The 27,888-nt window shown below is 39.2% G+C and overlaps 4 protein-coding genes across 4 annotated transcripts; 1 reads left to right on the top strand and 3 right to left on the bottom strand.

The window, feature by feature from the left end:
* Positions 1-386: 386 nt before the first annotated feature.
* On the bottom strand, positions 387-6,596 carry LOC130193458 (deoxyribonuclease-2-alpha-like). Its single transcript, XM_056413919.1, has 7 exons — positions 5,332-6,596; positions 4,105-4,202; positions 3,849-4,008; positions 3,667-3,766; positions 3,416-3,574; positions 3,155-3,346; positions 387-2,881 (listed from the first exon to the last, which is right to left on the bottom strand). Exons 1-7 carry the CDS (start codon positions 5,347-5,349, stop codon positions 2,508-2,510), a joined length of 1,101 nt encoding a protein of 366 aa, XP_056269894.1. The 5' UTR covers positions 5,350-6,596; the 3' UTR covers positions 387-2,507.
* Positions 6,597-6,618: 22 nt separating this feature from the next.
* On the bottom strand, positions 6,619-18,262 carry dnase2b (deoxyribonuclease II beta). Its single transcript, XM_056415140.1, is given in 8 exon segments — positions 6,619-6,955; positions 7,625-7,821; positions 9,288-9,458; positions 15,120-15,444; positions 16,119-16,315; positions 17,189-17,350; positions 17,783-17,952; positions 18,137-18,262. Coding segments are annotated over 8 exon segments (1,668 nt in total). The 5' UTR covers positions 18,247-18,262; the 3' UTR covers position 6,619.
* Positions 18,263-21,215: 2,953 nt separating this feature from the next.
* uox (urate oxidase) lies at positions 21,216-24,917 on the top strand. Its single transcript, XM_056413926.1, has 8 exons — positions 21,216-21,366; positions 21,951-22,163; positions 23,029-23,145; positions 23,377-23,455; positions 23,840-24,026; positions 24,250-24,373; positions 24,487-24,570; positions 24,650-24,917. The coding sequence occupies exons 1-8, from the start codon at positions 21,346-21,348 to the stop codon at positions 24,722-24,724; spliced, it is 900 nt and encodes a 299-aa protein (XP_056269901.1). The 5' UTR covers positions 21,216-21,345; the 3' UTR covers positions 24,725-24,917.
* Positions 24,915-27,560, bottom strand: samd13 (sterile alpha motif domain containing 13). The gene is made up of 5 exons (XM_056413928.1): positions 27,390-27,560; positions 26,895-27,012; positions 26,140-26,182; positions 25,918-26,029; positions 24,915-25,843 (listed from the first exon to the last, which is right to left on the bottom strand). The coding sequence occupies exons 2-5, from the start codon at positions 26,920-26,922 to the stop codon at positions 25,700-25,702; spliced, it is 327 nt and encodes a 108-aa protein (XP_056269903.1). The 5' UTR covers positions 26,923-27,012; positions 27,390-27,560; the 3' UTR covers positions 24,915-25,699.
* Between the last annotated feature and the right edge of the window lie 328 nt (positions 27,561-27,888).

Here is a 27,888-nt window from a genome sequence, read left to right as displayed (position 1 = left end):
CTTAACTAATCCATGAATCCAACATGTTCACCAAATATATATTATGATGCCAGTGTTATGTTACAGTGTTTTACATTATTAAAGTTGATTAATCATCCTAGAAAACGTTGTTTATTGGTCCAATAATTTTTGCTTTTCCTGTCAACAATAAGCTTAGAGAGGGGGCATTATTTAAGAGATGAAACCCTTATTTTTTTCGACAGACAAACAAAGCAAATTAATATAGAGTGTTAACAGAATGGTTATATTAATTCATCTTTTAGGGGGGAAAAATTGTCTGGGATCTTGAGTTGGTGTCTGCACTTGCGTTACATGGTCCATACCATTTGATCCATCTGCCCTGTCCGTATCAGCTATGCAGGTCCAGTTAAACACCACAATCACAATAAGATGAAACACTTTATATACTGTATATCCATGAACATGTACATAACAGAATATACATAGAGGAGACACCATATTTTAAACACAATACAGTACAATGCAGTTAAACACCACACATTTCAACCTTAGAAAACATCAACATCTTTCTGACTCAGACGCAACCAACCCTAATATTATGCTGTAAATGTCCTGCAAAAACAGTCAATGTTAGACAACAAAATGTCTCTCCAAGGATTTGTTTTTGAAATTTTAAACTGTTGACTATAATAATGGTCACCTGATTAGGACCCAGAATTCTAAAAGTATGGTGGTGTGAACAGGAAGGTGTGGTATCACTGGGTAAAGATCCACTTAAAATAGAAAGCCACTTCCTGAATGATTAACTTGAACCAGTGTGTTGAACAAGTCAAACCATAAGAATGTAAAATGGCTCCACCTAGCATATATATTTGCTCAATTTTCCCAATGTGATAATAAAGCATGAAAACAATAATAAAAATAACTATAATTTACTTCACTTATGCCTGTAGTTTCAAGTTAAAGATTGTGCATCTAATACAGGAACTAAATGATATGATCTGCATTTAGCACATGTGTTGTGTTGCATGTTACTCTACACACGACATCCAAATAATAATACATTGTCTAAAATTCCATTTACAATATTTAGTTAATTCCCAATATAGAATAACGCTCTCACTCCCCATTTATCGAAGAGTTATACTGTAATTTGAATTTTGCATGTAACTTTCTGTCTCCGGCGAAAGCTTCGTAACAGGATACAAACTAAAACAAAACGGCAGCAACCTAACATTTGGAATTCAATGTCATGCATTATAATCATTAATTCCAATTTATTTGATCTGCAGTAATATTATCCTGATTGTATTGAAGTAAATGCTGAAGGCATGATTTAAAATCTTTAAAACATTTTTAAAGTTACACCAAATATGGTATCTAAAACCTCTGTCCGTATCAGCTATGCAGGTCCAGTTAAACACCACAATCACAATAAGATGAAACACTTTATATACTGTATATCCATGAACATGTACATAACAGAATATACATAGAGGAGACACCATATTTTAAACACAATACAGTACAATGCAGTTAAACACCACACATTTCAACCTGAGAAAACATCAACATCTTTCTGACTCAGACGCAACCAACCCTAATATTATGCTGTAAATGTCCTGCAAAAACAGTCAATGTTAGACAACAAAATGTCTCTCCAAGGATTTGTTTTTGAAATTTTAAACTGTTGACTATAATAATGGTCACCTGATTAGGACCCAGAATTCTAAAAGTATGGTGGTGTGAACAGGAAGGTGTGGTATCACTGGGTAAAGATAGTTCCACTTAAAATAGAAAGCCACTTCCTGAATGATTAACTTGAACCAGTGTGTTGAACAAGTCAAACCATAAGAATGTAAAATGGCTCCACCTAGCATATATATTTGCTCAATTTTCCCAATGTGATAATAAAGCATGAAAACAATAATAAAAATAACTATAATTTACTTCACTTATGCCTGTAGTTTCAAGTTAAAGATTGTGCATCTAATACAGGAACTAAATGATATGATCTGCATTTAGCACATGTGTTGTGTTGCATGTTACTCTACACACGACATCCAAATAATAATACATTGTCTAAAATTCCATTTACAATATTTAGTTAATTCCCAATATAGAATAACGCTCTCACTCCCCATTTATCGAAGAGTTATACTGTAATTTGAATTTTGCATGTAACTTTCTGTCTCCGGCGAAAGCTTCGTAACAGGATACAAACTAAAACAAAACGGCAGCAACCTAACATTTGGAATTCAATGTCATGCATTATAATCATTAATTCCAATTTATTTGATCTGCAGTAATATTATCCTGATTGTATTGAAGTAAATGCTGAAGGCATGATTTAAAATCTTTAATTTTTTTTGAAGTTACACCAAACATGGTATCTAAAACCTCTAAAATGTCAAGCTTGCAACACTTTTAGGACTGAATATGTAATGTTGTAGGTAATATCCAGGGATATCTGGCTGCAGTCTTGTATCTTAGCTTTTGGTCGTGCAAAAACATATTTCTTTCCATTGCAATAAAGGGTTGTGCCTTTAAAGCTCGTGAGAATGAGCATCATGATTGTAAGGTGCAGGTTTATATGTGTCACATAATTTGACAATTTTATTGAATGCCTTCGCAACGGCAACATTTTCAGTGCATATTGCTCCTCCAGCCCTTTTCATCTGACTCATTTCGCGGTTCATATCAGCTATGCAGGTCCAGTTACCATCAGGAGTCACACACCACTTGGAGTGATCTACAGTAGACTTAAAGAACTTCCTTTTCGGGAGCTTCACTTCGACCACATTGTTCACATGATGACCCTCAGGGGTGCAGGTAGAAGGCAGCGGGCATCGCATTTTCCCCCAGCTCTTGACATACAGATTCTGCTCCAAGAACTTCACAATAAGGCCGGAGTAAAGATCTACAATTGTTTTGAAAACAAAACAAAACACAATACTGTTTTCTTTTAAATTGAAGAGTAAACCCTGTACAAACAGACCATGGGGATACGATTTTATAAATAAATGTTGTACATACATAAGATAATATGAAACAAACATCCTGTGCTGTGGTGTTGAATTTTTTTACAAAACGTATTACTAATGTTACTTTGTTAAAAACTTGTTGGGCTTATCGTCAACCTAGAAATTCTAACACTTGAATCCTGTTTGATTGATTAATTGCATCTACTCACCATCCCCAAAACGAGTGTATTTTGCATAGCTGGAAAACGACTGTCCACCCATCGAAGTCAGCGTCTTCACACTAAACCAGGGTTCTTGTTTTGGGTAGCAGTCTCGTTGTGCAACACATAGCAGCTCCTCGTGGAAGGTTGTCGAGATGTTAGAGTCGTATGAGTAACCATGGATGTACTCCAGCTGCAATGCTGAGAATTCAAATTGAAGTTATTCTTTTTGGCAACTAACTTCCATGAATGTAACCTGCATTAACCTACCTATTTCTTTGAATGTCTTATAGGAGTAAGTCACACACATAAAAATTTGAGCATTCATATTTCCGCTGTTTGGCCAGAAGTCTTTGTTCTGATAAACGGGAAATCCTGGTGTACTGTGTGAGAGCCAAACTCCTGTTTGTTTGTCCAACATCACAACTCCTTTGGGAAGAAGAACAGAAGGACAAGATAAACAGAGCTTTGTTACATCATCATATATTTGACTTTAAACTTAATAAAATGTCTGCACCCACCTTTACTGTGGCCATATGATTGAGAAACAGATTGAGGTTTTGTTTGATTTGGAAGTTGTGGAGGTTGATCATTATAGAGCATGTATCCAAAGCCTTCAGTCTGCAACAAAACAACATTTATCTGAAACCATTTGCATATTAAACTCTGTGCAAGAGAGACACATGTACTTTTAATCCATCACCTTTCTGTCGTAGAAGTCAAAAAGAGGTTTCAGGGTGTTTGCCAGAGGACCAGATGTACTGTTGATTGCTTTTTTGTTGACTTTCCATCCGTTGGTGCTCTCATCCATGTACAGGTATGACAAATCATCCATCCCACTGGGGTATTTGTATACTATATACCTAATGATACAGAGATAAATATATGATATCACATTTTCAGCTGACATTGAGAATAGGTGAAAATGGGAATTGCCAAAGTTCAACATTTCTACCAACCAGTCCACCTCCGTTCCGTGGCCATCCCTGCATCTCACGTCCGATTCACACCCTTGAAAAAGGATCGCAACACTGAAGAGCAACTCCATCATTGTTCGCTAAAACATTAGAAGGACAACAGTCTTATTTTTTCAGATGAATCACTTGTTGATTTTCTTTATTATCACATGGTGGTGGGTGTTGAGAAATGTAACATTTTCGTGAATTTAATTTGGGCAAATAGTCAACAGAGTATGATGAATTCAAAAGGGGACAAAGTCTTATTGAACTTAAAGATAATACAAATAAATATCCAGAGCTTTCAACTTTGTATCTCTGAGCCAAGACAGCGGTTACAATCTCACCCGTCATAATGTAACCAAAATGCAATACTTAGGTCACATGATGAAAATGTAATCAACTTCACTCAATGGAGCAAACTCCGATTGCTGATTTAAGGCCGTGAAGTGTGGCTGAAAGCTCCATAAATGGCTTGTAATTGGACCTTGAATTAAGATTTATATTGTTAAACTGCTGATCCTAAAGTCAAGACACTAAACACAACTGTAACAGAGATGATGATTATAGTGTCAGGAAGGTCGGGCAACCCAAAAGTTCACAAAATAAGCTCAAAGCTTCCTGGCATAAATTGCAGAAGTCTGAGCTATACAGAAGGGAACATCCTTTTACACAGAATAGTCCTCATTTCAGGTTTTGATGATAGTGATGGAGATTTAGGATGCACCTGTGGAACAGATCTTTCTAAATGGAGAATTGTAACTGGCACCAACATCAGGAATAATGACGTACAGTCTTACAATTAATATCAAGGCTCTTCAAATACTATTTTTTTTCGAGGCAAGTAGGTGAGTTATCAGAGGGTTGTAAGAATTTTGCATTGGTATAAAGGAACTTCCGAAACATAAGTAGGTTAAACCATTCAAATAGTGCAACAAGAATTAACAGGTCAAAATAACATTTTAATTAGTCTGAGTAAACGTCCTTCACTGTAACAAAATTTAAATACAGTCATTTGATTATTTCCATTTTCTTTGTACATTTAGATCAGTATACGGAGGGATATATATATATATATATACACTTTTAATTCCACCGACGAGTTATTTGGATTTTTCCTTTGAATACAGTACATCTGAAACATGTGAAGCTGATCCTGCCATTTTTATTTTAATATCTTAAATTCCACTATTATTGTTTTTAGCATAATAAAGCAAGCATTTTACTTACGTATCTAGCCATGGTCATTTCTCTTCACAGTAAACTGTTCATCTGCAAACCTGCGATTGTGATATCTCGTTTTTAAACGCAACTGAAACTAACATCTCTCGTAATTCATTTGCTTCCTTGTTTCTTGTTCAGATACGTCACTGAAGGCGATTCCTTGTTATTGTGACCCACAGCACAATGCTGATCAGCCTGTTTTAATGGGGACAACACAATGGTTAATCTGTCTTTTGAATGATTCAGTTAGACATGATGATGATAGGAGTAAGATACTCAGATGGAGCACTTGTATCATAGTTCAAGTATAAAGCATCATACATGTGCAGTAATTGACGATAACAAACTGTAAGGCATTAAACGCAGCTGGTTGCGTTTTACATAACACTGTATGATTCAAAATTCGTAAGAATCATAAGGAGTGTCAAACATTTGGAAACTTAAAGAGAGCCACCGGTGAGACCACATAGTGAGACATGATGGGAACAACACTGAGCCTGTGAGAGAGGCAAGGGCACCTTCACAGGCAGAAAAGGGTGCACAACATCAGAGAAAATAAAATCTCCTCCATTTTGAGTTAATCAGTGAATATTAAATTTGGTGCTGAACCAGGAACCAACAGATGTAATGTATAGAAATCCAAAGCCGAGGGGGGGTTTAGATGATAACTGTAATTACATGTTGTTACCTGTTCAGTTAATATGGCATCAGTGTCTTTGAATGAGACAGAATAAGACTGACGTTTTTCTTAATGTTGAGAATGTGACAGGATTCTAGACAATTCTTGAAATGAGTTGACAAGTATTGAAAACATGAATTCATTTGAACCCAGTGGGATAATTATTGGTTTGTGTGTTGCAAAGAGCAATGTTGAATGATATGTCCACGAATGGTCCACATAGAAAATACGACACATACCACATACAGTGTGATTCAATAAGACTAACACAAGGAGACACTGTTTACCCAAAACATGGACACTTAAGTTATTCACCAGTGCATCCTCCTAACAAGGTAACAACTACATAGACATAAAGATGGCAGTTAACCTACAGTGGTTACTGAAGGTTAACTGGAGAAGTTGGAAGGTACCCCTCTAAGTGAAAGTCCGAGGCGGTAATGACGGAGGGGAATTTCATCGGAGGAGATGCTCTTTCAAAAGCGCATATACAGTTAAATCCTATACATGCCAGTTGCTTTAACCTTAACAGGCTCCACCTCCACGTTTCGTCTCATAAATCTTAAACAGATTCAAGACAAATCCAGTCCCAATCATCTCATCTTTCTCTCTCGTTCAACAGTCAATGTACCAGTCAACAACCCGTCTGAAGGCCTTGTAAATTAAGGGGTTGAAGGTGCAGACCAGCCCCCCACCACGCCACATTGCAGGCCTCTCCCTGTTTAGATCCCTCAGGCAGGTCACCTGGTCCTCGTAGCCCTGCGACACGCACCACTTTGAGTGGTCGCAGTGGGACTGGAACGGGACTGATCCGAGGAGCCAAATCCTCTTGATGTTCATGCCGTGTTTTGGCAAAGAGCAGTTGGAAGGAAGCTTGTGACCTTGTTTCTGCCAGGACTCCCCCAGCAGGTCGGCATCCAGAGCCTGAGCCACCCAGCCTGTGTAGATGTCCAAATAAGTGCCAAATAGGGGGTTAGAGAAGTGGCATTATGATGAAGAAAAGCATATAGAAAATGATCGGTAATAGTAGTAATCAATATCGCTTTATGTTGCATTTGCTGTATTCTTTAGGTAGTAAATATAGGAAACACAAAGGCAAACCTTTTAGACAAAACGAGAATATTATATTTGAACTTTAAATAAAAAGTTTTCGAAAGTGTGATCATACAGTACTGAGTCTGGAGATTCATATTCTGAATGACCAATTATGTTTTACAGCACAAATAAAACCTTCATGCTCAATCTTGCTCTAAAAATCCTTCTAAAAAAGGGGGGGGGTATTGATCACAACTGTCCACACTAAGGCCATAAAATGGAATGAGGGTCACAAGTACAGGAGGTCATAACTCATTGGACGGGTCACAGGCCGATAACTTTGGGAGCAGAGAATACTTTTATGGCCTTGGTTCATACGCTTCTGAGATCACCTGATAATAAGTGACTGTGGCAGACAAGTGAAGTGTGCAAACATGACAGTGGCAGAAATAAGGTTTTTGCAAAGTTTTCAAATTGTGTAAAAAGTAAAAAATGACAAAAATACCTTTTTTTGCAATACAATTATATCTGCTGGTCTTTGTAGAGCAATACAAATGAGCACTAGTATAAAAGGGAAATCTTAAGATCAACAAAGTGTTCAGATTTCAGAAAACTGACAAACGTGTCCCCTTGCAGTGAGAAAAGCTGCTCCACTCTCTTATCTGAGGTCAGAGGTCGGTTGGACACCTTGCATAACTTGGCCAACTGCGGTACGTCGGCCATGAATGCAGCCGCTACAGAGCAGTTATAGAAGCGTGGGTAAAAGTACTCCATCTGCTTTGCTGGAGAGGGAGGAGAGTGCAACACAAAGAAGAGAGATGGCATGTGTTAGAAAACTAAATAGTGCACGATAGGAAGCTTTTGTATAAAGATGGACAACGTTCTTAAAAAAATATTTCCGATTTTTAAAATTATTAAATTAACTGAATTATTTTGTTGCTGATATGCAATTTGAAACCAATACCAACTTCAATACATTCAACTATGTCTACAATCTCTGAAATATGGATGTTTTTCAAAGAAAACACAGCCACATAAACCTTTACTCAACATTTCTCCTTTTTTAAATTTGTTTAATTAGTCATGTATTTTCCTTTTTGTTTAAATGCTTTTCATTCCAGATTTTCCATCGCTAATTCCAAAATATTGTGGGCTCACTTAAAGTAACCCTCAGGGTTCAGTATCATTTATACAGTAAATCTTCTTGAAGAGAATTACTTAAATTTTTAAAAAATCTTGCTGTGCGCTTACATGCAAGTTAGTAGATTTCCTAACATGTTGGATATGTTAATTTAAGGAGCATTACAATATGTATTTTGTAAATACAACATGTAGATATTGACTCATAACACATACACAAATGCATATACAAAACACTTTACTGTGTGTTGTGAGTATATATGCTGGAGGTTTGAAGTTTCTGTACTTGTTTAAATTGGACAACAATATTTGTTATACCTATTATAGGAGAGTAGACCCTCATAGCATCATTTGAGAAACCCTTTGCAGGTTTGAGTATTGACTATTTTCTCTGTATTGAAGGCGCTGACATAAGTCCAGAGTCCTCTCTGTGTAAATGTTACAGAATATAGATTTGTGTAAGTATGGGATGTGTTCAGTGATCAGGCCCTGTTGCTTCATGAGCATTCACCCACCTCTACAGAGGAACATGTCATAGTGGTAGGTCACGCAGAGAGCAGTCTGGTCATTGACTTTTCCGGAGGAGGGGTAGAAGTAGCCTCTCTCAGGGAATGAGGGAAATTGGGAATGCTGTGCGAAAGCCAGAAACCTTGAGAGCGGTCAAAGAGCAGTACCCCTGCAAGATGCACACAAATAACGCTCAGTCATTAATCCAGAGTCAACAGCAGTTATCAGCCGGATGCTCTTTGCCCGGTTTCACCCCCTGACAACAACAAAAACATATAGCTCTGGTTTTTTTGCGAAATCATAGCATGGCACAGCTTGACTGGCAATGTGGAAATATATATGTCATTAATTATCAGACACAAGTCCCAATAGTATTGGGTGGTATTTTGTCATACAGTAAAAATCAGTCAGCATGAGGAAGCACTGTGTTATTTACTTCATTTGGCTGAAGAAGTTTGTTTAATGTCCATGCAGCTTGAACTCGGTTCCCCAAATGAAATCAAAGAGTGTCTACTCAGCATGCTTTGTGCTTTGTCTCTGTTTGTCTATATCCAGGAATCATTAAATAAAACCCACAGGAAGAACAGGGACATAATCTCACCTCGTAGGCTCTTCCGAAGATGGTTCAAGGTGTTCCCCAGGGCTCCCTGACTGGTGTTAACCATGAATTTACTCGGCTGCCAGCTCCCCACTGAGGAGTCCAGGTACATGTAATCCACCCCACTGCCAATCTCGCCAATCTTATACCTGGGGCAGTTTGTAGACGATAAACCTGCAGTGGAAGGAGAAATAAATACTACTTCATTCTTTTTTTGTGGGGTTATTTATTTAAAGAAGACATCTTGGAAAAAAAGAACAAGAATAATTGAAAGGATTAAGGCATAGAACATGTCAAGCACCATGACTAAAAACATTGTGGTATAACTCTGCTGCAATGTATCATCATATCAACTCACCAATCAACAGGCTCCCCAGCTTCATTCTTACAGGAAATGTCAGTACTACACACTGTGCCACACAAAAACATGATAATAATCTGGAAGCATAAACTTGAGTGTGTGGCCATACTGAACGACTCCTGCAGGCAAAGTGAACAAAAAAGGGAATTTGCAATCTTCTGTTGGGTTGAGTGCTTCATAGTTCAATTCAGTTTATTTGTATAGCCCAATTTCACAAATTACAAATTTGTCTCGGAGTGCTTTACAATCTGTACACATAGACATCCCTGCCCCAAAACCTCACATCGGACCAGGAAAAACTCCCAAATAACCCTTCAGGGGGAAAAAAAGGGAAGAAACCTGGAGGAGAGCAACAGGAGGATCCCTCTCCTAGGATGGACAGATGCAATAGATGTAATGTGTACAGAAGGACAGATTTAGAGTTAAAATACATTCAATGAATATGACAGAGTGTATGAATAGTTCATAGTAGGCATATTCCACGATGGAGACCTCCACGATCCATCAGGCAGATGGCGGTGGGGAGGAGGAGTGGGCGGTCTCAACAGGACAGTGGCGTAGTCATGAGCAGGACTTCCACGACCCAGGCGATCCATCAGGGAGATAGGATCTATGCCGTCTCATAGGGTCCGATTGCCCCATGAGACGTAAAGTCAAAAAGGACTTCGGGAGAAAGCAGAGTTAGCGTGTGATTGAGAGATGAAAATTCATCCTTAAGGAGAGAAAAAGAGGAGATAGGTGCTCAGTGCATCCTAAAACGTCCCCCGGCAGCTATAAGCCTATAGCAGCATATCAAGGGGCTGGACCAGGGCAAACCTGATTCAGCCCGGTCTTAAGTCTACTCTTAAATGAGGTGACTGTGTCTGCCTCCCGGACTGAAATTGGAAGCTGGTTCCATAAAAGAAGAGCTTGATAACTAAAGGCTCTGGCTCCCATTCTACTTTTAAGACTCTAGGAACTACAAGTAGTCCCGCATTTAGTGGCGTAGCTCTCTAGTGGGGCAATATGGTGCGACAAGCTCCTTAAGATATGATGGAGCATCACCAATCAAGGCTTTGTGGGTTAAGAGAAGAATTTTAAGTGATTCTTGATTTTACTGGCAGCCAGTGCAGAGCAGCTAGTGCAGGAGTGATGTGATCTCTTTTCTTAGTTTAGTGAGAACACGAGCTGCAGCATTCTGGATCAACTGGAGAGACCTAAGAGATTTATTAGAGCAGCCTGCTAATAAGGAGTTGCAGTAATCAGTCTCAAATGTGACGTGAACCAATTTTTCTGCATCTTTTGAGACAAGATGTGCCTGATTTTTGAAATATTACGTAGATGAAAGAATGCAGTCCTTGAGATTTGCTTTACGTGGGAGTTAAAGGACAAGTCCCGATCAAAGATAACGCCAAGATTCTTTACAGTGGTGTTGGATGCCAGGGCAATGCCGTCTACAGAATCCACATCACCAGATAATTGATCTCTGAGGTGTTCAGGGCCGAGTAAAATAACTTCAGTTTTGTCTGAGTTTAACATCAAGAAGTTGCAGGTCATCCATGTTTTATGTCTTTAAGACATGCTTGAATTTTACAGAGTTGGTTGCTCTCCTCTGGTTTTATCGATAAATATAGTTGAGTGTCATCTGCATAACAATGAAAGTTTATGGAGTGTTTCCTGATAATATTGCCCAAAGGAAGCATGTATAAGGTAAATAAAATTGGTCCAAGCACAGAACCTTGTGGAACTCCGTGATTAACGTTGGTGGTTATCGGCGTCATCGTTTACAAATACAAACTGAGATCGATCTGATAAATAGGATTTAAACCAAATTAGTGCCGTGCCTGAAATGCCAATCGACTGCTCCAGTCTCTGTAACAGGATGTCATGGTCAATGGTGTCGAATGCAGCACTAAGGTCTAACAAGACCAGGACAGAGAGTCCTTTATCTGCTGCCATTAAGAGGTCATTTGTAATTTTCACCAGTGCGTCTCGGTGCTGTGGTGTTTCTAAATCCTGATTGAAATTTCTCAAATAAACTATTATGATGTGAAAGTCGCACAACTGATTTGCGACCACTTTCTCAAGGATCTTGGAGAGGAAGGGGAGGTTAGAGATGGGTCTGTAGTTAGCCAATACCTCTGGATCCAGAGTGGGCTTCTTCAGGAGAGGTTTAATAACAGCCACCTTGAAGGAGTGTCGTGGCCTGTTAGCAGAGACACATTGATAATATCTAATAGAGAGCCGCCAATTAAAGGCAAAAGCGTCTTTAAGCAGCCTCGTCGGGATGGGGTCCAAGAGACAGGTAGGCGTGTTGAAGTAGAAACCGTTGAAAATAATTGGTCACGGTTGATAGGAGAAAATCCTCAAATATACACCAGGGCATACAGCGGTTTCCAAGGCCATTCCACTTGAGGACAGATTGGCACTGGTTATGGGCAAGAGATTATTAATCTTGTCCCTAATAGTTAAAATCTTTTCATTAAAGTTCATAAAGTCATTACCACTAAGGTTTATAGGAATGCTCGGCTCCACAGAGCTGTGACTCTCTGTCAGCCTGGCTACAGTGCTGAAGAGAAACCTGGGGTTGTTTTATTTTTCTATTATTGATGAGTAATAGGCTGCTCTGGCATTACGGAGGGCCTTCTTATATGTTTTAAGACTATCTCGCCAAACTAAGCGGGATTCTTGAGATTAGTTGAGCGCCATATGCGTTCAAGCTTTACGTGACGTTGCTTCAGTTTGCGGGTCTGAGGTTATACCAGGAGCAAACCTCCTCTTCCTCACTGTCTTCTTCTTCAGAGGGGCTATCGAGTCCAGTGTCATTCTCAGAGAGCCTATGGCACTGTCAACAAGATGATCAATCTGGGACGGACTAAAGTTAGACCAGGGTCCTCTGTTATATTGAGGCGTGGTATCGAATCAAATACAGAAGGAATCGCTTCTTTAAATTTAGCTACAGCACTATCAGTTAGACATCTAGTGTAGAAACTTTTGACTAATGAGTACCTCCGGTAGTATAAATTCAAAAGTTATGAGGTTGTGGTCTGACAGAAGAGGATTCTGTGGGAAGGCGTTCAAATGCTCAATGTCAGCGCCATAAGTAAGAACAAGATCTAGCGTGTGGCCAAAGCTGTGAGTGGGTTGCTGTACTCTCTGAGAGAAGCCAATCGAGTCCAACAAGGAGATGAATGCAGCACTAAGGCAATCATTATCAACATCCACATGGATATTAAAATCTCCAACAATAATAACTTTATCGGTTTTAAGAACCAAACTTGATATAAATTCTGAGAATTCAGATATAAACTCTGAATATGGACCTGGTGGCCGGTACAGAATCACAAATCGAATTGGCTGTAGTGTTTTCCAGGTTGGATGTGAAAGACTAAGAACAAGGCTTTCAAATGAGGTGTAGTGTAATTTTGGTTGAGGATTAATTAATAGGCTCGATTCAAAGATGGCTGCTACTCCACCTCCTCGACGGTGCCTCGAGGAATGTGAGTATTAATATGACTTGGAGGAGTCGATTCATTCAGGCAGACATATTCTTCATGGCTCAGCCAGGTTTCAGTTAGGCAACATAAATCAATGTGATTATCTGATATTAAATCATTCAGTAACACAGCTTTAGATGACAGAGATCGAATATTTAGGAGACCACATTTAATAGACCTATTTTGTTGCACTGCTGAAATAATTGTGTTAACTTGTATAAGGTTATTGTGTCGACTCCTCTTCTGCTTACTTTTGATTTATTTAATTGAAGTGGCCGTGGGACAGACACAGTCTCTACTCTAAAGTCAAGGGTGGGTAACTGCTCGAATGGAAGAGCAGAGAAGGGTGTTAAACTACAACTCTGCTCCCGGTTCCTGATCTGAACCCTGGGTTGTCATAGATTAAGTCCGGTGATCAACTTGGTCATGTTAGCAGAAATGAGACGACCTCCGTCCAGCGTGGGATGGATGCGTCTCTCCTCATCAGATCAGGTTTTCCCAGAAAGTCTTCCAGTTGTCTACACGTAGCCCACATTATTCGCTGGGCACCACCTGGGCAACCAGCGGTTGAAAGACGACATTCGACTATACAATTCGACTGTCTACAAATTTGGGAGAGGGCCAGAGAAAATTACGGTGTCCGACAATGTCTTGGCATAAGCACACACTGATTCCACATTAATTTAGTGAGTTCCGGCCGGGCTCGGCGTCATTACCACCGGCGTGTATTACAATCTGACTGTATCTCCAACATCCTTAGCCAGCAACTTCAAACAAGACTCCACGTCGCCGCTCTGGCCCAGGGAGGCACACGACTCTGGTCCGTGGCTTCGCTATTTTCACGTTCCTGACTATAGAGCTCCCGATAACCAGGGTGTGTTCCTCAGCGGGTGTGTCGCTGAGCAGGGAAAACTGGTTCGAAACGTTGAGGAACGTTGAAAGTGAAAAGTACAGCTGCTGTCGATGGAAAGCAGGAAGTCATCAAATCTGATCACGTGACAGGGGATGTTGAAGGGAAAGTGAGAATTTATAAGAGGGATATTAAACTAAATGTTTGGAGGCTCTTAATCTCTGTAAATAGCCTGAGTCTACTTACTGTCCCTCTACTAATCCAGTGACAGATTTGGTCTTTTTCCACATTTTTCTTCGCAATTCAAAGTGTGGCACGTGTTCACACCAACGGGCTTCCCAGTGCAACCAGTCATCTTTTATTAGCGATGGGGCCGCTGATCACTTAACTGGAAACTATCTGGTGGAAGGACACTTTCACCTGAATTAAACACTTTCATTTAACTTTTCATTCAGAGACATCGCTTGAAGCAAACATTCAACTTAATAAAGTAAGTCTTGCAAGTTGTGTAGTTACCTTCATTATAGTTCTACATTATTTAAAAATAAGACAAACACCAGAGAATAGTAAAACACGTCAACAGTCAAATGGGAAATTATTTAAATGGTCTCATGAAAGAGATTAAGCATTAAAAACATGTTCAGGTAAGATCATTTATTCAAGGTTTTATAGATGAATGTATTGAACCTGGAATACAATCCAGTCATAATCTTACCAGGGATCCGCCCACTCCTCCTCTCTACCTCCATCTGCCTGATGGATCGTGGAAGTCTCCATCGTGGAATATGCCTCGAACTATTCATACACTCTGTCATATTCATTGAATGTATTTTAACTCTAAATCTGTCCTTCTGTACACATTACATCTATTGCACCTGTCCATCCTGGAGAGGATCCTCCTCTGTTGCTCTCCTGAAGGTTTCTTCCTTTTTCCCCCTGAAGGGTTATTTGGGAGTTTTCTGATCCGATGTGAGGTTTTACAGGGCAGGGCGTCTATGTGTACAGATTGTAAAGCACTCGAGACAAATTTGTAATTTGTGAAATTGGGCTATACAAATAAACTGAATTGAATTGAATTGAAAATCAAAAGAAAAAGTTAAAAGCATCATGACACACAGTCACTTCCAAACATATTAAATTATAACTACCAGTTTTATCTATTTTGAAATCGAAGGCCTTGTAAATTAAGGGGTTGAAGGTGCAGACCAGCCCCCCACCACGCCACATTGCAGCCCTCTCCCTGTTTAGATCCCTCAGGCAGGTCACCTGGTCCTCGTAGCCCTGCGACACGCACCACTTTGAGTGGTCGCAGTGGGACTGGAACGGGACTGATGCGGGGAGCCAAATCCTCTTGATGTTCATGGCGTGTTTTGGCAAAGAGCAGTTGGAAGGAAGCTTGTGACCTTGTTTCTGCCAGGACTCCCCCAGCAGGTCGGCATCCAGAGCCTGAGCCACTCAGCCTGTGTAGATGTCCAAATAAGTGCCAAATAGGGGGTTAGAGAAGTGGCATTATGATGAAGAAAAGCATATAGAAAATGATCGGTAATAGTAGTAATCAATATAGCTTTATGTTGCATTTGCTGTATTCTTTAGGTAGTAAATATAGGAAACACAAAGGCAAACCTTTTAGACAAAACGAGAATATTATATTTGAACTTTAAATAAAAAGTTTTCGAAAGTGTGATCATACAGTACTGAGTCTGGAGATTCATATTCTGAATGACCAATTATGTTTTACAGCACAAATAAAACCTTCATGCTCAATCTTGCTCTAAGAATCCTTCTAAAAAGGGGGGGGGGGGGGTATTGCTCACAACTGTCCACACTAAGGCCATAAAATGGAATGAAGGTCACAAGTACAGGAGGTCATAACTCATTGGACGGGTCACAGGCCGATAACTTTGGGAGCAGAGAATACTTTTATGGCCTTGGTTCATACGCTTCTGAGATCATCTGATAATAAGTGACTGTGGCAGACAAGTGAAGTGTGCAAACATGACAGTGGCAGAAATAAGGTTTTTGCAAAGTTTTCAAATTGTGTAAAAAGTAAAAAAATGACAAAAATACCTTTTTTTGCAATACAATTATATCTGCTTGTCTTTGTAGAGCAATACAAATGAGCAATAGTATAAAAGGGAAATCTTACCATCAACAAAGTGTTCAGATTTCACAAAACTGACAAACGTGTCCCCTTGCAGTGAGAAAAGCTGCTCCACTCTCTTATCTGAGGTCAGAGGTCGGTTGGACCCCTTGCATAACTTGGCCAACTGCGGTACGTCGGCCATGAATGCAGCCGCTACAGAGCAGTTATAGAAGCGTGGGTAAAAGTACTCCATCTGCTTTGCTGGAGAGGGAGGAGAGTGCAACACAAAGAAGAGAGATGGCATGTGTTAGAAAACTAAATGGTGCATGATAGGAAGCTTTTGTATAAAGATGGACAACGTTCTTAAAAAAATATTTCCGATTTTTAAAATTATTAAATTAACTGAATTATTTTGTTGCTGATATGCAATTTGAAACCAATACCAACTTCAATACATTCAACTATGTCAACAATCTCTGAAATATGGATGTTTTTCAAAGAAAACACAGCCACATAAACCTTTACTCAACATTTCTCCTTTTATTCATTTTTTAAATTAGTCATGTATTTTCCTTTTTGTTGAAATGCTTTTCATTCTAGATTTTCCATCACTAATTCCAAAATATTGTGGGCTCACTTAAAGTAACCCTCAGGGTTCAGTATCATTTATACAGTAAATCTTCTTAAAGAGAATTACTTAGATTTTTTAAAAATCTTGCTGTGCGCTTACATGCAAGTTAGTAGATTTCCTAACATGTTGGACATGTTAATTTAAGGAGCATTACAATATGTATTTTGTAAATACAACGTGTAGATATTAACTCATAACACATACACAAATCCATATATAAAACACTTTACTGTGTGTTGTGAGTATATATGCTGGAGGTTTGAAGTTTCTGTACTTGTTTAAGTTGGACAACAATATGTGTTATACCTATTATAGGAGAGTAGACCCTCATAGCATCATTTGAGAAACCCTTTGCAGGTTTGAGTATTGACTATTTTCTCTGTATTGAAGGCGCTGACATAAGTCCAGAGTCCTCTCTGTGTAAATGTTACAGAATATAGATTTGTGTAAGTATGGGATGTGTTCAGTGATCAGGCCCTGTTGCTTCATGAGCATTCACCCACCTCTACGGAGGAACATGTCATAGTGGTAGGTCACGCAGAGAGCAGTCTGGTCATTGACTTTTCCGGAGGAGGGGTAGAAGTAGCCTCTCTCAGGGAATGAGGGGAAATTGGGAATGCTGTGCGAAAGCCAGAAACCTTGAGAGCGGTCAAAGAGCAGTACCCCTGCAAGATGCACACAAATAACGCTCAGTCATTAATCCAGAGTCAACAGCAGTTATCAGCCGGATGCTCTTTGCCCGGTTTCACCCCCTGACAACAACAAAAACATATAGATCTGGTTTTTTTGCTAAATCATAGCATGGCACAGCTTGACTGGCAATGTGGAAATATATATGTCATTAATTATCATACACAAGTCCCAATAGTATTGGGTGGTATTTTGTCATACAGTAAAAATCAGTCAGCATGAGGAAGCACTGTGTTATTTACTTCATTTGGCTGAAGAAGTTTGTTTAATGTCCATGCAGCTTGAACTCGGTTCCCCAAATGAAATCAAAGAGTGTCTACTCAGCATGCTTTGTGCTTTGTCTCTGTTTTTCTATATCCAGGAATCATTAAATAAAACCCACAGGAAGAACAGGGACATAATCTCACCTCGTAGGCTCTTCCGAAGATGGTTCAAGGTGTTCCCCAGGGCTCCCTGACTGGTGTTAACCATGAATTTACTCGGCTGCCAGCTCCCCACTGAGGAGTCCAGGTACATGTAATCCACCCCACTGCCAATCTCGCCAATTTTATACCTGGACAGTTTGTAGACGATAAACCTGCAGTGGAAGGAGAAATAAATACTACTTCATTCTTTTTTTGTGGGGTTATTTATTTAAAGAAGACATCTTGGAAAAAAAGAACAAGAATAATTGAAAGGATTAAGGCATAGAACATGTCAAGCACCATGACTAAAAACATTGTGGTATAACTCTGCTGCAATGTATCATCATATCAACTCACCAATCAACAGGCTCCCCAGCTTCATTCTTACAGGAAATGTCAGTACTACACACTGTGCCACACAAAAACATGATAATAATCTGGAAGCATAAACTTGAGTGTGTGGCCATACTGAACGACTCCTGCAGGCAAAGTGAACAAAAGAGGGAATTTGCAATCTTCTGTTGGGTTGAGTGCTTCATAGTTGAGTAACGTTGAAAGTGAAAAGTACAGCTGCTGTCGATGGAATGCAGGAAGTCATCAAATCTGATCACGTGACAGGGGATCTTGAAGGGAAAGTGAGAATTTATAAGAGGGATATTAAACTAAATGTTTGGAGGCTCTTAATCTCTGTAAATAGCCTGAGTCTACTTACTGTCCCTCTACTAATCCAGTGACAGATTTTGTCTTTTTCCACATTTTTCTTCGCAATTCACAGTGTGGCACGTGTTCACACCAACGGGCTTCCCAGTGCAACCAGTCATCTTTTATTAGCGATGGGGCCGCTGATCACTTAACTGGAAACTATCTGGTGGAAGGACACTTTCACCTGAATTAAACACTTTCATTTAACTTTTCATTCAGAGACATCGCTTGAAGCAAACATTCAACTTAATAAAGCAAGTCTTGCAAGTTGTGTAGTTACCTTCATTATAGTTCTACATTATTTAAAAATAAGACAAACACCAGAGAATAGTAAAACACGTCAACAGTCAAATGGGAAATTATTTAAATGGTATCATGAAAGAGATTAAGCATTAAAAACATGTTAAGGTAAGATCATTTATTCAAGGTTTTATAGATGAATGTATTGAACCTGGAATACAATCCAGTCATAATCTTACCAGGGATCCGCCCACTCCTCCTCTCTACCTCCATCTGCCTGATGGATCGTGGAGGTCTCCATCGTGGAATATGCCTACTACGAACTATTCATACACTCTGTCATATTCATTGAATGTATTTGAACTCTAAATCTGTCCTTCTGTACACATGACATCTCTTGCACCTGTCCATCCTGGAGAGGGATCCTCCTCTGTTGCTCTCCTGAAGGTTTCTTCCCTTTTTTCCCCCTGAAGGGTTATTTGGGAGTTTTTCCTGATCCGATGTGAGGTTTTGGGACAGGGATGTCTATGTGTACAGATTTTAAAGCACTCCGAGACAAATTTGTAATTTGTGAAATTGGGCAATACAAATAAACTGAATTGAATTGAATTGAAAATCAAAAGAAAAAGTTAAAAAGCATCATGACACACAGTCACTTCCAAACATATTAAATTATAACTACCAGTTTTATCTATGTTTTGAAATCTGTTATCACTTCTACACAGTACAATTGGTTGTGTCAATTTAACACTTAAAGACTACATTTTAACACTAAGCCAGTAAACATATGGCCCCTATCTACAGAGTGTTAAAGTAACACTGAACATAGTGTTAACATTTCAGAGTTAACGCAACTCTGCTAAGAGTTATTATTTGACTCTACACTACACTGAGAAGTGTTCATTTTTATGTAAATAACACTTGAAGTGTAAATAATACTTGTAATGTGATTTACATTTGACATTTGGACTACAGTAGTGTTCATTTTGATTAACACTTAGACTGGTGTTGTAACAAGTGTGAGTGTCGGGCAGGCACGAAAGAGGCAACACACAGGATTTATTGCCGTTGGTTTCACAGCCGGTCGGGTTTCTCTTTCCCGAACGCTCCGCCAGTCTCTGCTCCAGCTCTTCCTCTCGTTCCCCAGATACTCCTTTTCTTACCGGGATGAGAAACAAAAACCCCAATTGATACCAGCTGAGACTAATTACCCATCCCGGTTAGGCCACACCCCGCTGCCACAAGTGTTAATCAAAATGAACACTTCTCAGTTTATTGTAGAGTAAAATAATAACTCTTACCAGAGTTGCGTTAATTCTGAAATGTTAACACTGTGTTTAGTGTTGCTTTAACACACGGTAGAGAGGGACCATATGTGCACTGGCTTAGTGTCAAAATTTACCGTTGAAGTGTTAAATTGACACTATCAATTTTACTTTGTTTTTGACTCGGTCACGTTAGCCGTCTGCAATTCGGTATTTCAAGACACAAAAACAGCTCGAGTGTAAGTTAAACACAGTATAGAGTTATTATAAAATGTTGCTTCTGCTGAAATATCAACATTTGATATAAAACAGTGATATCGAGAAACTTGCAGACTTTTCAAAATTAAAACGTGCATGATGAAACTCATTTTGAAAGGAGGAGGGAGGGGAGGGCGGAGCTTTCCAGAGTAACTGAAACGTTTTCATCAACATTGGTTGTTTTACTCTTGCTCTAGTTGAAATGACTCGGACAGAGTCAATTGATTTTAACACTGTATATTTTATGCAAACATGTTTAACTCTGAATATGAATATTTACACTAACACTGGGGGCTCAATTGGTTGTATTTACTTTTGCTATTGTTGTCATAACTCTGAAAGAGTCAATATACTTTGACAATGCATTTTTAACACTGGATAATTTACTGTCTAGCATTAACCAACATGTCACTGAGTACATACCAACAAGTGTCATATCAGTTTTTAGATTAATTCATTCCCCTTTTCATACTACGTTTAGGCTGTGGTCACAAGTAAATATTGTAAATTAAATGAAAAGTGAACAAAAATAAGTGAAAGGGGTCGTATATAATATTGTGATCATTAATATAGCAGCTAACAATTATATACTGTGTATATAGTATAGTAATGGCTACCTGTATTTAAAATATAGCACCTATTTGAGTATGCTTACATCTTATTTACATTTTCTTTTTTAACATATTATAGATCTATTTAAGGAACATGCTGCATTCATTAATTGGCAAGCATTCTTGATGCTACTATGCAGGGTGTGTCAATTATTCAATCTCAAAAAGCTTTCCACACAACAGAGTGGAGGGTTAGAATAAAACACAACAATATCTGTATTTATTTATTGCTCAGACATGAACTTTGAGTTCTCTCTTAAATCCTGCATATGCTTGTTATAAAGAAGGAGTGTGTGTGTGCGTTTGTGTGTTTGTTTTTGCATGTCTGAAAGAGTAACCATTCAGGTATAATAGGTAAAATGGGTTTAACGTCAACTACCAAGATCTCCGAGAGCACCACCCTCTCTACAAAATCCTCCTTCATCGAGAGAGACACCGTGCTGCAGGAACTGAGGACAGATGGACGGAAGGTAAAGGAAAGGAACATACCATGGCAGCGGCTTCAGATCAGGTAACTATTTATTACATAATACAGAACAATTAGTTTTCATAAATTTCCCCAATTTCAGCAATGACATTTCCCATTTTTGGGGATCAACGACCACAAGGCCAACCGAACCATGTCTAAATCATTAACTATTGTTAAAAAGTAAAATGTTTCTGTCAATGCAGAATCGTTTATTGATTTCCAATTTTGTATTATTCACAGTTCTTCTAAATTAAATATATGAATGAAAAATTGCATATGTCCTGTTTTTTCCTGCTTATTAATGCAACTTAAATTCCTTCATCAATGCACATCCACAGATTTGAAATATAACTTTAAGAATGTTATTACACACTCATAGACATATTAGAAAACTGTTAAAGTTAAACATATTATATTTATCTGTTAAAGGTAACAATAAATCTGGGATGCTACATTCTAAATGATGGAAAAGTGCTGAACAAACATTCCTGGTCTCATGCACACATGTGCCCCAGATTTCAAACTGACTAAAGATTAAAACAAAGTTAAAAAATGGCCAAAAAACCCTACTAGTTTACATCACTGGGAACAGCTGAGGTCAGTTATGTGTTCCTTTGTGTGTGCAGAATGTGGAGTTTGTGCGAACCGGCTACGGTAAGAACACAGTGAAAGTTCTGGTCATCAGGAGAGAAGGCAGCCGCCACAACATCATCGAGCTGAAAGCTGACGTGGAGCTCACACTCAAATCACGCAAGGATTATATAACTGGAGACAACTCAGACATCATCCCCACCGACACCATCAAGAACACCGTCCACGCCCTGGCCAAGATCAAGGGGGTAGCCCGTCTACTTTCTTCTGATCATAACACTTTCATCTCTATATTGACAACAATGTCTATCCATAGAAAGTAATTGAGGGCAGTTAAACCAAAAGCGTAACGGTGTTAAAGAACTCACGGTCGACTCTGCAAGTGATCACGTTTTAAGGAATCGACTGGGTTGTTACTAAAATATTTTTTGGTGAGGATTTAGTTGAAAATGTATTCAAAAGGAACTTGATTCAGTGTTTTGAACGAGCTGGAGCATTTAAACTAGTGAGAGGGATTGTGCAGTAGTCGAGTAGTAAGTATCATATTGGCATATTGTCTTTTTTATAATGGAGAGAATAAAGGTCATTGTCATTCAGCTTTTAACAGCCAGCTAACTCTAGTCTAGAGGTGAAAGTATTCATGTAATAATAATAATAATTCAAATTGACATAGCCCTTCCAGACACTCAAAGACGCTTTACATAAGGCATAGACAAACAGAACTAAACGGAAAGGCAAAGAGCATGTAAAAACATGAAACGTGGACATTCTCTTATTGCTCCTTCAAGTTGTTCATTTCTATTTACTAAATTAATTTCATGAACATTTTCAATTTTATTTAACATTTGTTAACCTTTGTTAAACTGGGAGATTCCTACTGTGGTCACTCTTTCACATCACTATATTGACACTCAGTGACCCCTGGCAACCTTCAGCACAAACACACACTGATCAAATAACATCAAGGGTTAACAAACCTTGTCGATTTGTTAATGTTTCTAGTCAGGACTTTTGTTTTCGTCAGAACTTCCTTTATGTTCCCATTTATTTCTGATAATTGTTTGAGATATGATTTACAGTCTGTCACTCTTTACGCTACACTCGTCTGTTCAGGTGAAGACCATCGAGCAGTTTTCCCTGGAGCTCTGTCATCACTTCCTGACCTCTTTCAACCATGTGCTGAGGGTCAAAGTGCACATAGAGGAGGCTCCGTGGAGACGGTTGGAGAAGGTAAAACACAGGGTTCAGTCCTAGATATAAGAGTTGGGCAGATATTTTTCTGGTCAAAACGGAAAAAAGCACAATTGTGACAAATTATACACACATGCTTTTTCCCTGTCAGAACACCTGCCGCATGTATCCTTCATTCAAGCTCTTCAAGCAACACCATGAATGAAGTACACCATCAATTCAAGCGTGATTTTCACCCTTTTTGTTTGTCATTGTCATTTGCCTTCTCAGAATGGGGTAAAACACGTCCACGCGTTCATCCACAGCCCAGAAGCGTGTCACTTCTGTGACGCTGAACAGAATCTCAATGGTTAGCACAGACACACACAAACACGCACACTCATGCAGTCAATGTCGTTGAACACATATTTGCTTGTATGTTTTTTGGGGGACTTTTGAGGTGTTAAAAACGGCCAACTTCTGCTCGCTCATGTCCATCTGTAGACATCATGGTTGTGGCTAGGCACATACCTGGTTGGAGCTATTCTGTGTTTGATAGGATCATCTTCTGTGGCTTGAATGTGGTGTAAATAATAGTTACAAAGGGATCTAAAACTAAAACTGAGAACTTGATGCTACCATTAAAGCGGTTGACGCTCTATTTTGGATTTCATACAGTCCAGGATGACGACTATTGTGGCATGTGTCTATTCTACTACTAATGTTTCTGATATCTGTTTACTCGGTGCTCCAGGCACCCCCGTGGTTCACAGTGGGGTGAAAAACATGACGGTGCTGAAAACCACCCAGTCCGGGTTTGAGGGTTTCCACCAAGACCGCTTCACTACTCTGAAAGAGGCCAAGGACCGGTGTTTCTGCACCTCCGTGTATGCGAGGTGGCGCTATAACAAGCTTCAGGATGTTAACTTTGATTCCTCATGGTAAATAAATCCTAAGAAACTTGTGAAGGAGACAACATCACTCTCGAAACATCTTAGGTGTAGTTAGTTAAGCATGATGGAGCATGTGACATTATTTGCCATTTCGGAGGAAAATGTCATTTGAGTCTGATTTCTGAACACAAAATGCATCGCTTGTTTCGAGAGGAAAAAAGTGAAATGACTATTTCTTCATCTAACGATCATCACATGACCGCCCTCGCAGGAAGTGTGTGAAGGAAACGATTATTGAGAAGTTTGCTGGCCCGTACGACTGTGGAGAATTCTCACCCTCAGTGCAGAAGACCCTTTATGAAACACAGCTTCTGGTGCTGGATAGAGTCCCTGAGGTAAGTCCAACAAACATGCACAGAACAACTCGTCAGCCACATACTGTGTGGCCGATTTGTTTTGCACACTTCCACGTCAAAGTCACTCCGTCAGTCAGTGATTTGTCTTTTAGATCGAAGAAATAGAGATGGTCATGCCCAACCAGCATTACATCACCATAGACATGACCAAAATGGGCCTCATCAACAAAGATGAAGTAAGTTCTATTATTCCAAGTAACCGTTCATGTTTGGTCGACATTCTTTGACTACTGACATGTAATATTCCCCGTAAAGGTTCTTCTCGCCCTGGATAACCCTTCAGGCAACATCACAGGCACAGTTCGCAGGAAACAGAAAGCCAAGCTTTGAAGGCACCGACACCTCCAAGGAATGCTGCCAATGTGATCCATCTCTCCAGCTGAATAAACCACATAAGACTCAATCTGAGATGAAAAAATGACATTGAATATTTCTGGGTCAGAAATAAAACTAAAATATTTTATAAATATGATGACTTTTTGATGATTTGAATAAGATAAAATAAATGTGAACACTGATATTGTTCTATTGTGAGAAAAGAGCACCATTTATTGCAAATCTTTGATTCAGATATTCAAATTCCAGTGTTATGTTGCACATATACATTGGTCATACACACTTCAATACAGTTGTCTTGGCAGCAATTCGGAAAGCACAACAGGTAGGAAACAAAGGAATATATACATAGGCCTCATGCCTAGATAATAAAGGTTTGCAGGAGCAAATAGGCTTTTGTTTGGCTCCTTGTTTCAGGGACAAAATGCTTCGTTGTGACATGCTGAGGACGTTTCATGGACTCAGCTGCACAGTTTAGAGCATAAAAAATTATTTCACGGCAAAACGGGACGTGCCAGAATCATTTTCTGCATGTATCAAAGTGTTCAGGTACAACAACATTTTTCAACTATATATCATCTTATATACAAATACCTTTTAGTTTTTTAAAACCAGCATGGGTTAAATTCACTTTGCACACAAGCGCAAACACATTTACTGACACACACTCACAAAAATCAAATCATACCTGCACAGTAGTTGCCCAAAATTGCCTTCATTCAAATAACACACACACACAAATAAAATACATACAATATCTCAAGCAGGAGAAATAAGAATGGATGAAAGAATAAACAGTGTGCTCCATGTGAAACCCATTTTTGGAGTCGACGCTTATAAAATCATACAGCATTCAAAATCTGTTAAGGTGTCACTGTGGCCAGACGAGTCTTTGTGAAGTGGCAGCTAACCTGACGTCTTCTGACACGATGATTGTCTTTGAGGTGGGTGTTGGGCTGGCCTGCGGTGCTACGAGGCGTTGCTCTTGAGGTGTTGAGTTTGCAGCGGCTTCACGTGATACTCATAGATTTTCAGCGCAGGGCCGAGTTTTATCGACAGTCCCGTCAGGACGTCGTTACGCGTCATTAGCAGCAGGGACTTGCCATCGATTTCCTGTCAAGTGGATGGAGGAGCATCAGACTGATATCTTTGTCCATTTTCATCACAAGCAGGAAGAAAGCACCAACCTGATCCTGAAAAGCAGTGGCTTGCTCCTCGAACCCTGTTGCTTTGAAGTAATTTACGACGTCAGCGACCCCCCAGTTGGCAGGGTCCGGCAGCTGGCCGTTCTCCACTGGGCTGTACAGTGACAGTGAATGCATTCATCTTAATATGCACGCACTCAGCTGTTAAACACATTCTTTCAAATCTTTTCAGAAACAATGTCTTAGACTAATTGGATATGATACCTTTTGGTGTCAACAGAGCCATTTGCCTTGTCTTCCATGCCAGCTGTGAGCAAAGGAAAAAGGGGAATACATTAATACAATAATATGTATCATCTAAACAGGCATTACAACATGCAGCAACTTCAAATTAATGTTCAATGTTCAATATTCACCACTAATTTCTCAAATAAACATGTCATTTGGTTTCACAAAATCATCTTAACTCAAAGTGAGCTGTAAACTGCTATTGCTTATTTACAGTTGCTTATTGAAACTATGACAATTTGGAGAGTACATTATTTGTTACAATATTTAATTGTTAGTTGGCCAACATAGTCATAATATTCCCCAAAAATAACTTTATTTTCCACAGCATTAAGCGAGAACAGCTGTGGAAGTAGCTGCTCCAACAGCTTGAGTGAAAAGGTCTAAACTTTATTGTAATTAAAATTCCCACAAACACTGTATTTCAGACATCATATATCATTAAAACAAATCACACACTAATTTGGATTGTGAGATATGAGTTTAAACAGTTCTCGATGAAGCCCCCAAAGAGTCTGAGGCGTTTATTTAATTTAATGCTACATCGGACACATGGTCAAAGCAATTTAACTCGGACTAAAAGCTTCCGAACAACACGAGCTGATGCTTCTCTCCAACAGATGCTCCGGGGAGACTGCTGGTGGCCAGGGCAGCTCGTGCTTTCATTGAGCCAATGCAGTTTGAAGTTAAAGCTCTAATCTAGCCACAGGAAGGCGAAATGAGTCGCTTACAATCTGTAACGTTGCAGTAATTTTTCATCAGATGTCTTCTCTCCGAGAGCTCAGTGGGTCGGCAGCTCGAACATCGCTTCTCTTTCTTTCTCAGTCTGGCATTCGCTGGGTGTCTTTGCTGCAATAACATTAAATAAGTACAGGTGTTCAAACAGGTAAAAGAAAACGTAGAAGCAAAACAAAGCTAAAACCCGGAACAAAGCTAACGTTAGTATGGTGCCATGTAACTGCGGGTAGAGATGCAGTGAACATAACGACTCGAAACTTACGTTGTAAGCTGGATAAAAAAATAGCAGACTAACGTTGTATGCAACATATTACATTGTTGAAGCGTTAACTGAGACGCAACGTTTTGTGCAAAAAGGAGCAACACAATAATTAAATAACGTTACGCTAATAGTTTGCATCGTTTCCTCTTTGTATTTCGTATTAAGCTAACGGGGATAGTTAGCTGGGTTTGCTAATACAGAATTTAACGTTAACAGTTAACGTTACCTTATTTTAGGTGATTCCTGCCTGACAACAACAGGGCGTCCAAGATATACAAGTAAGTTGGATAACAAAACAGTTTTCTAACCACGGAGATGTTTTACAAATGATTAAACGTCGGTATTATTTGATAGAATCAAGATTTAATCAAGTAAAGGCAACTAGCCCTCTTCATCGGTTTAGCTTCCTTCGCCCACATGACAGCAGAGAATCATGGGAAGTGAAGTTTTTACAGTTTCAACGCCAGCATCCGTCGTTCGGCTTGATCCAGCCAGCACCTGCTGAAGTACATCACTGCAATTACTACACAAACGATATTTCTCATCACATTGAATACTGACAATTTTGTTATAATAAAAAGAATTTATTATAGTGACATATCTTTTATTACATAAAATCTGCTACAGCAAAGTATATTCCCCTTGCAAACACAAGTAAATATGGGTGGGAAAAAATGTGTCAGCCTTCTAAATGATGTGAAAGATATCCCACAAACTAAATACAG

This window comes from Pseudoliparis swirei, chromosome 5 (assembly GCF_029220125.1).
Source record: "Pseudoliparis swirei isolate HS2019 ecotype Mariana Trench chromosome 5, NWPU_hadal_v1, whole genome shotgun sequence".
NCBI classification, from domain to species: Eukaryota; Metazoa; Chordata; class Actinopteri; order Perciformes; family Liparidae; genus Pseudoliparis; species Pseudoliparis swirei.
The sequence above is the reverse complement of the archived record's forward strand: the minus strand, read 5'-3'. Positions and strand labels throughout refer to the sequence as shown.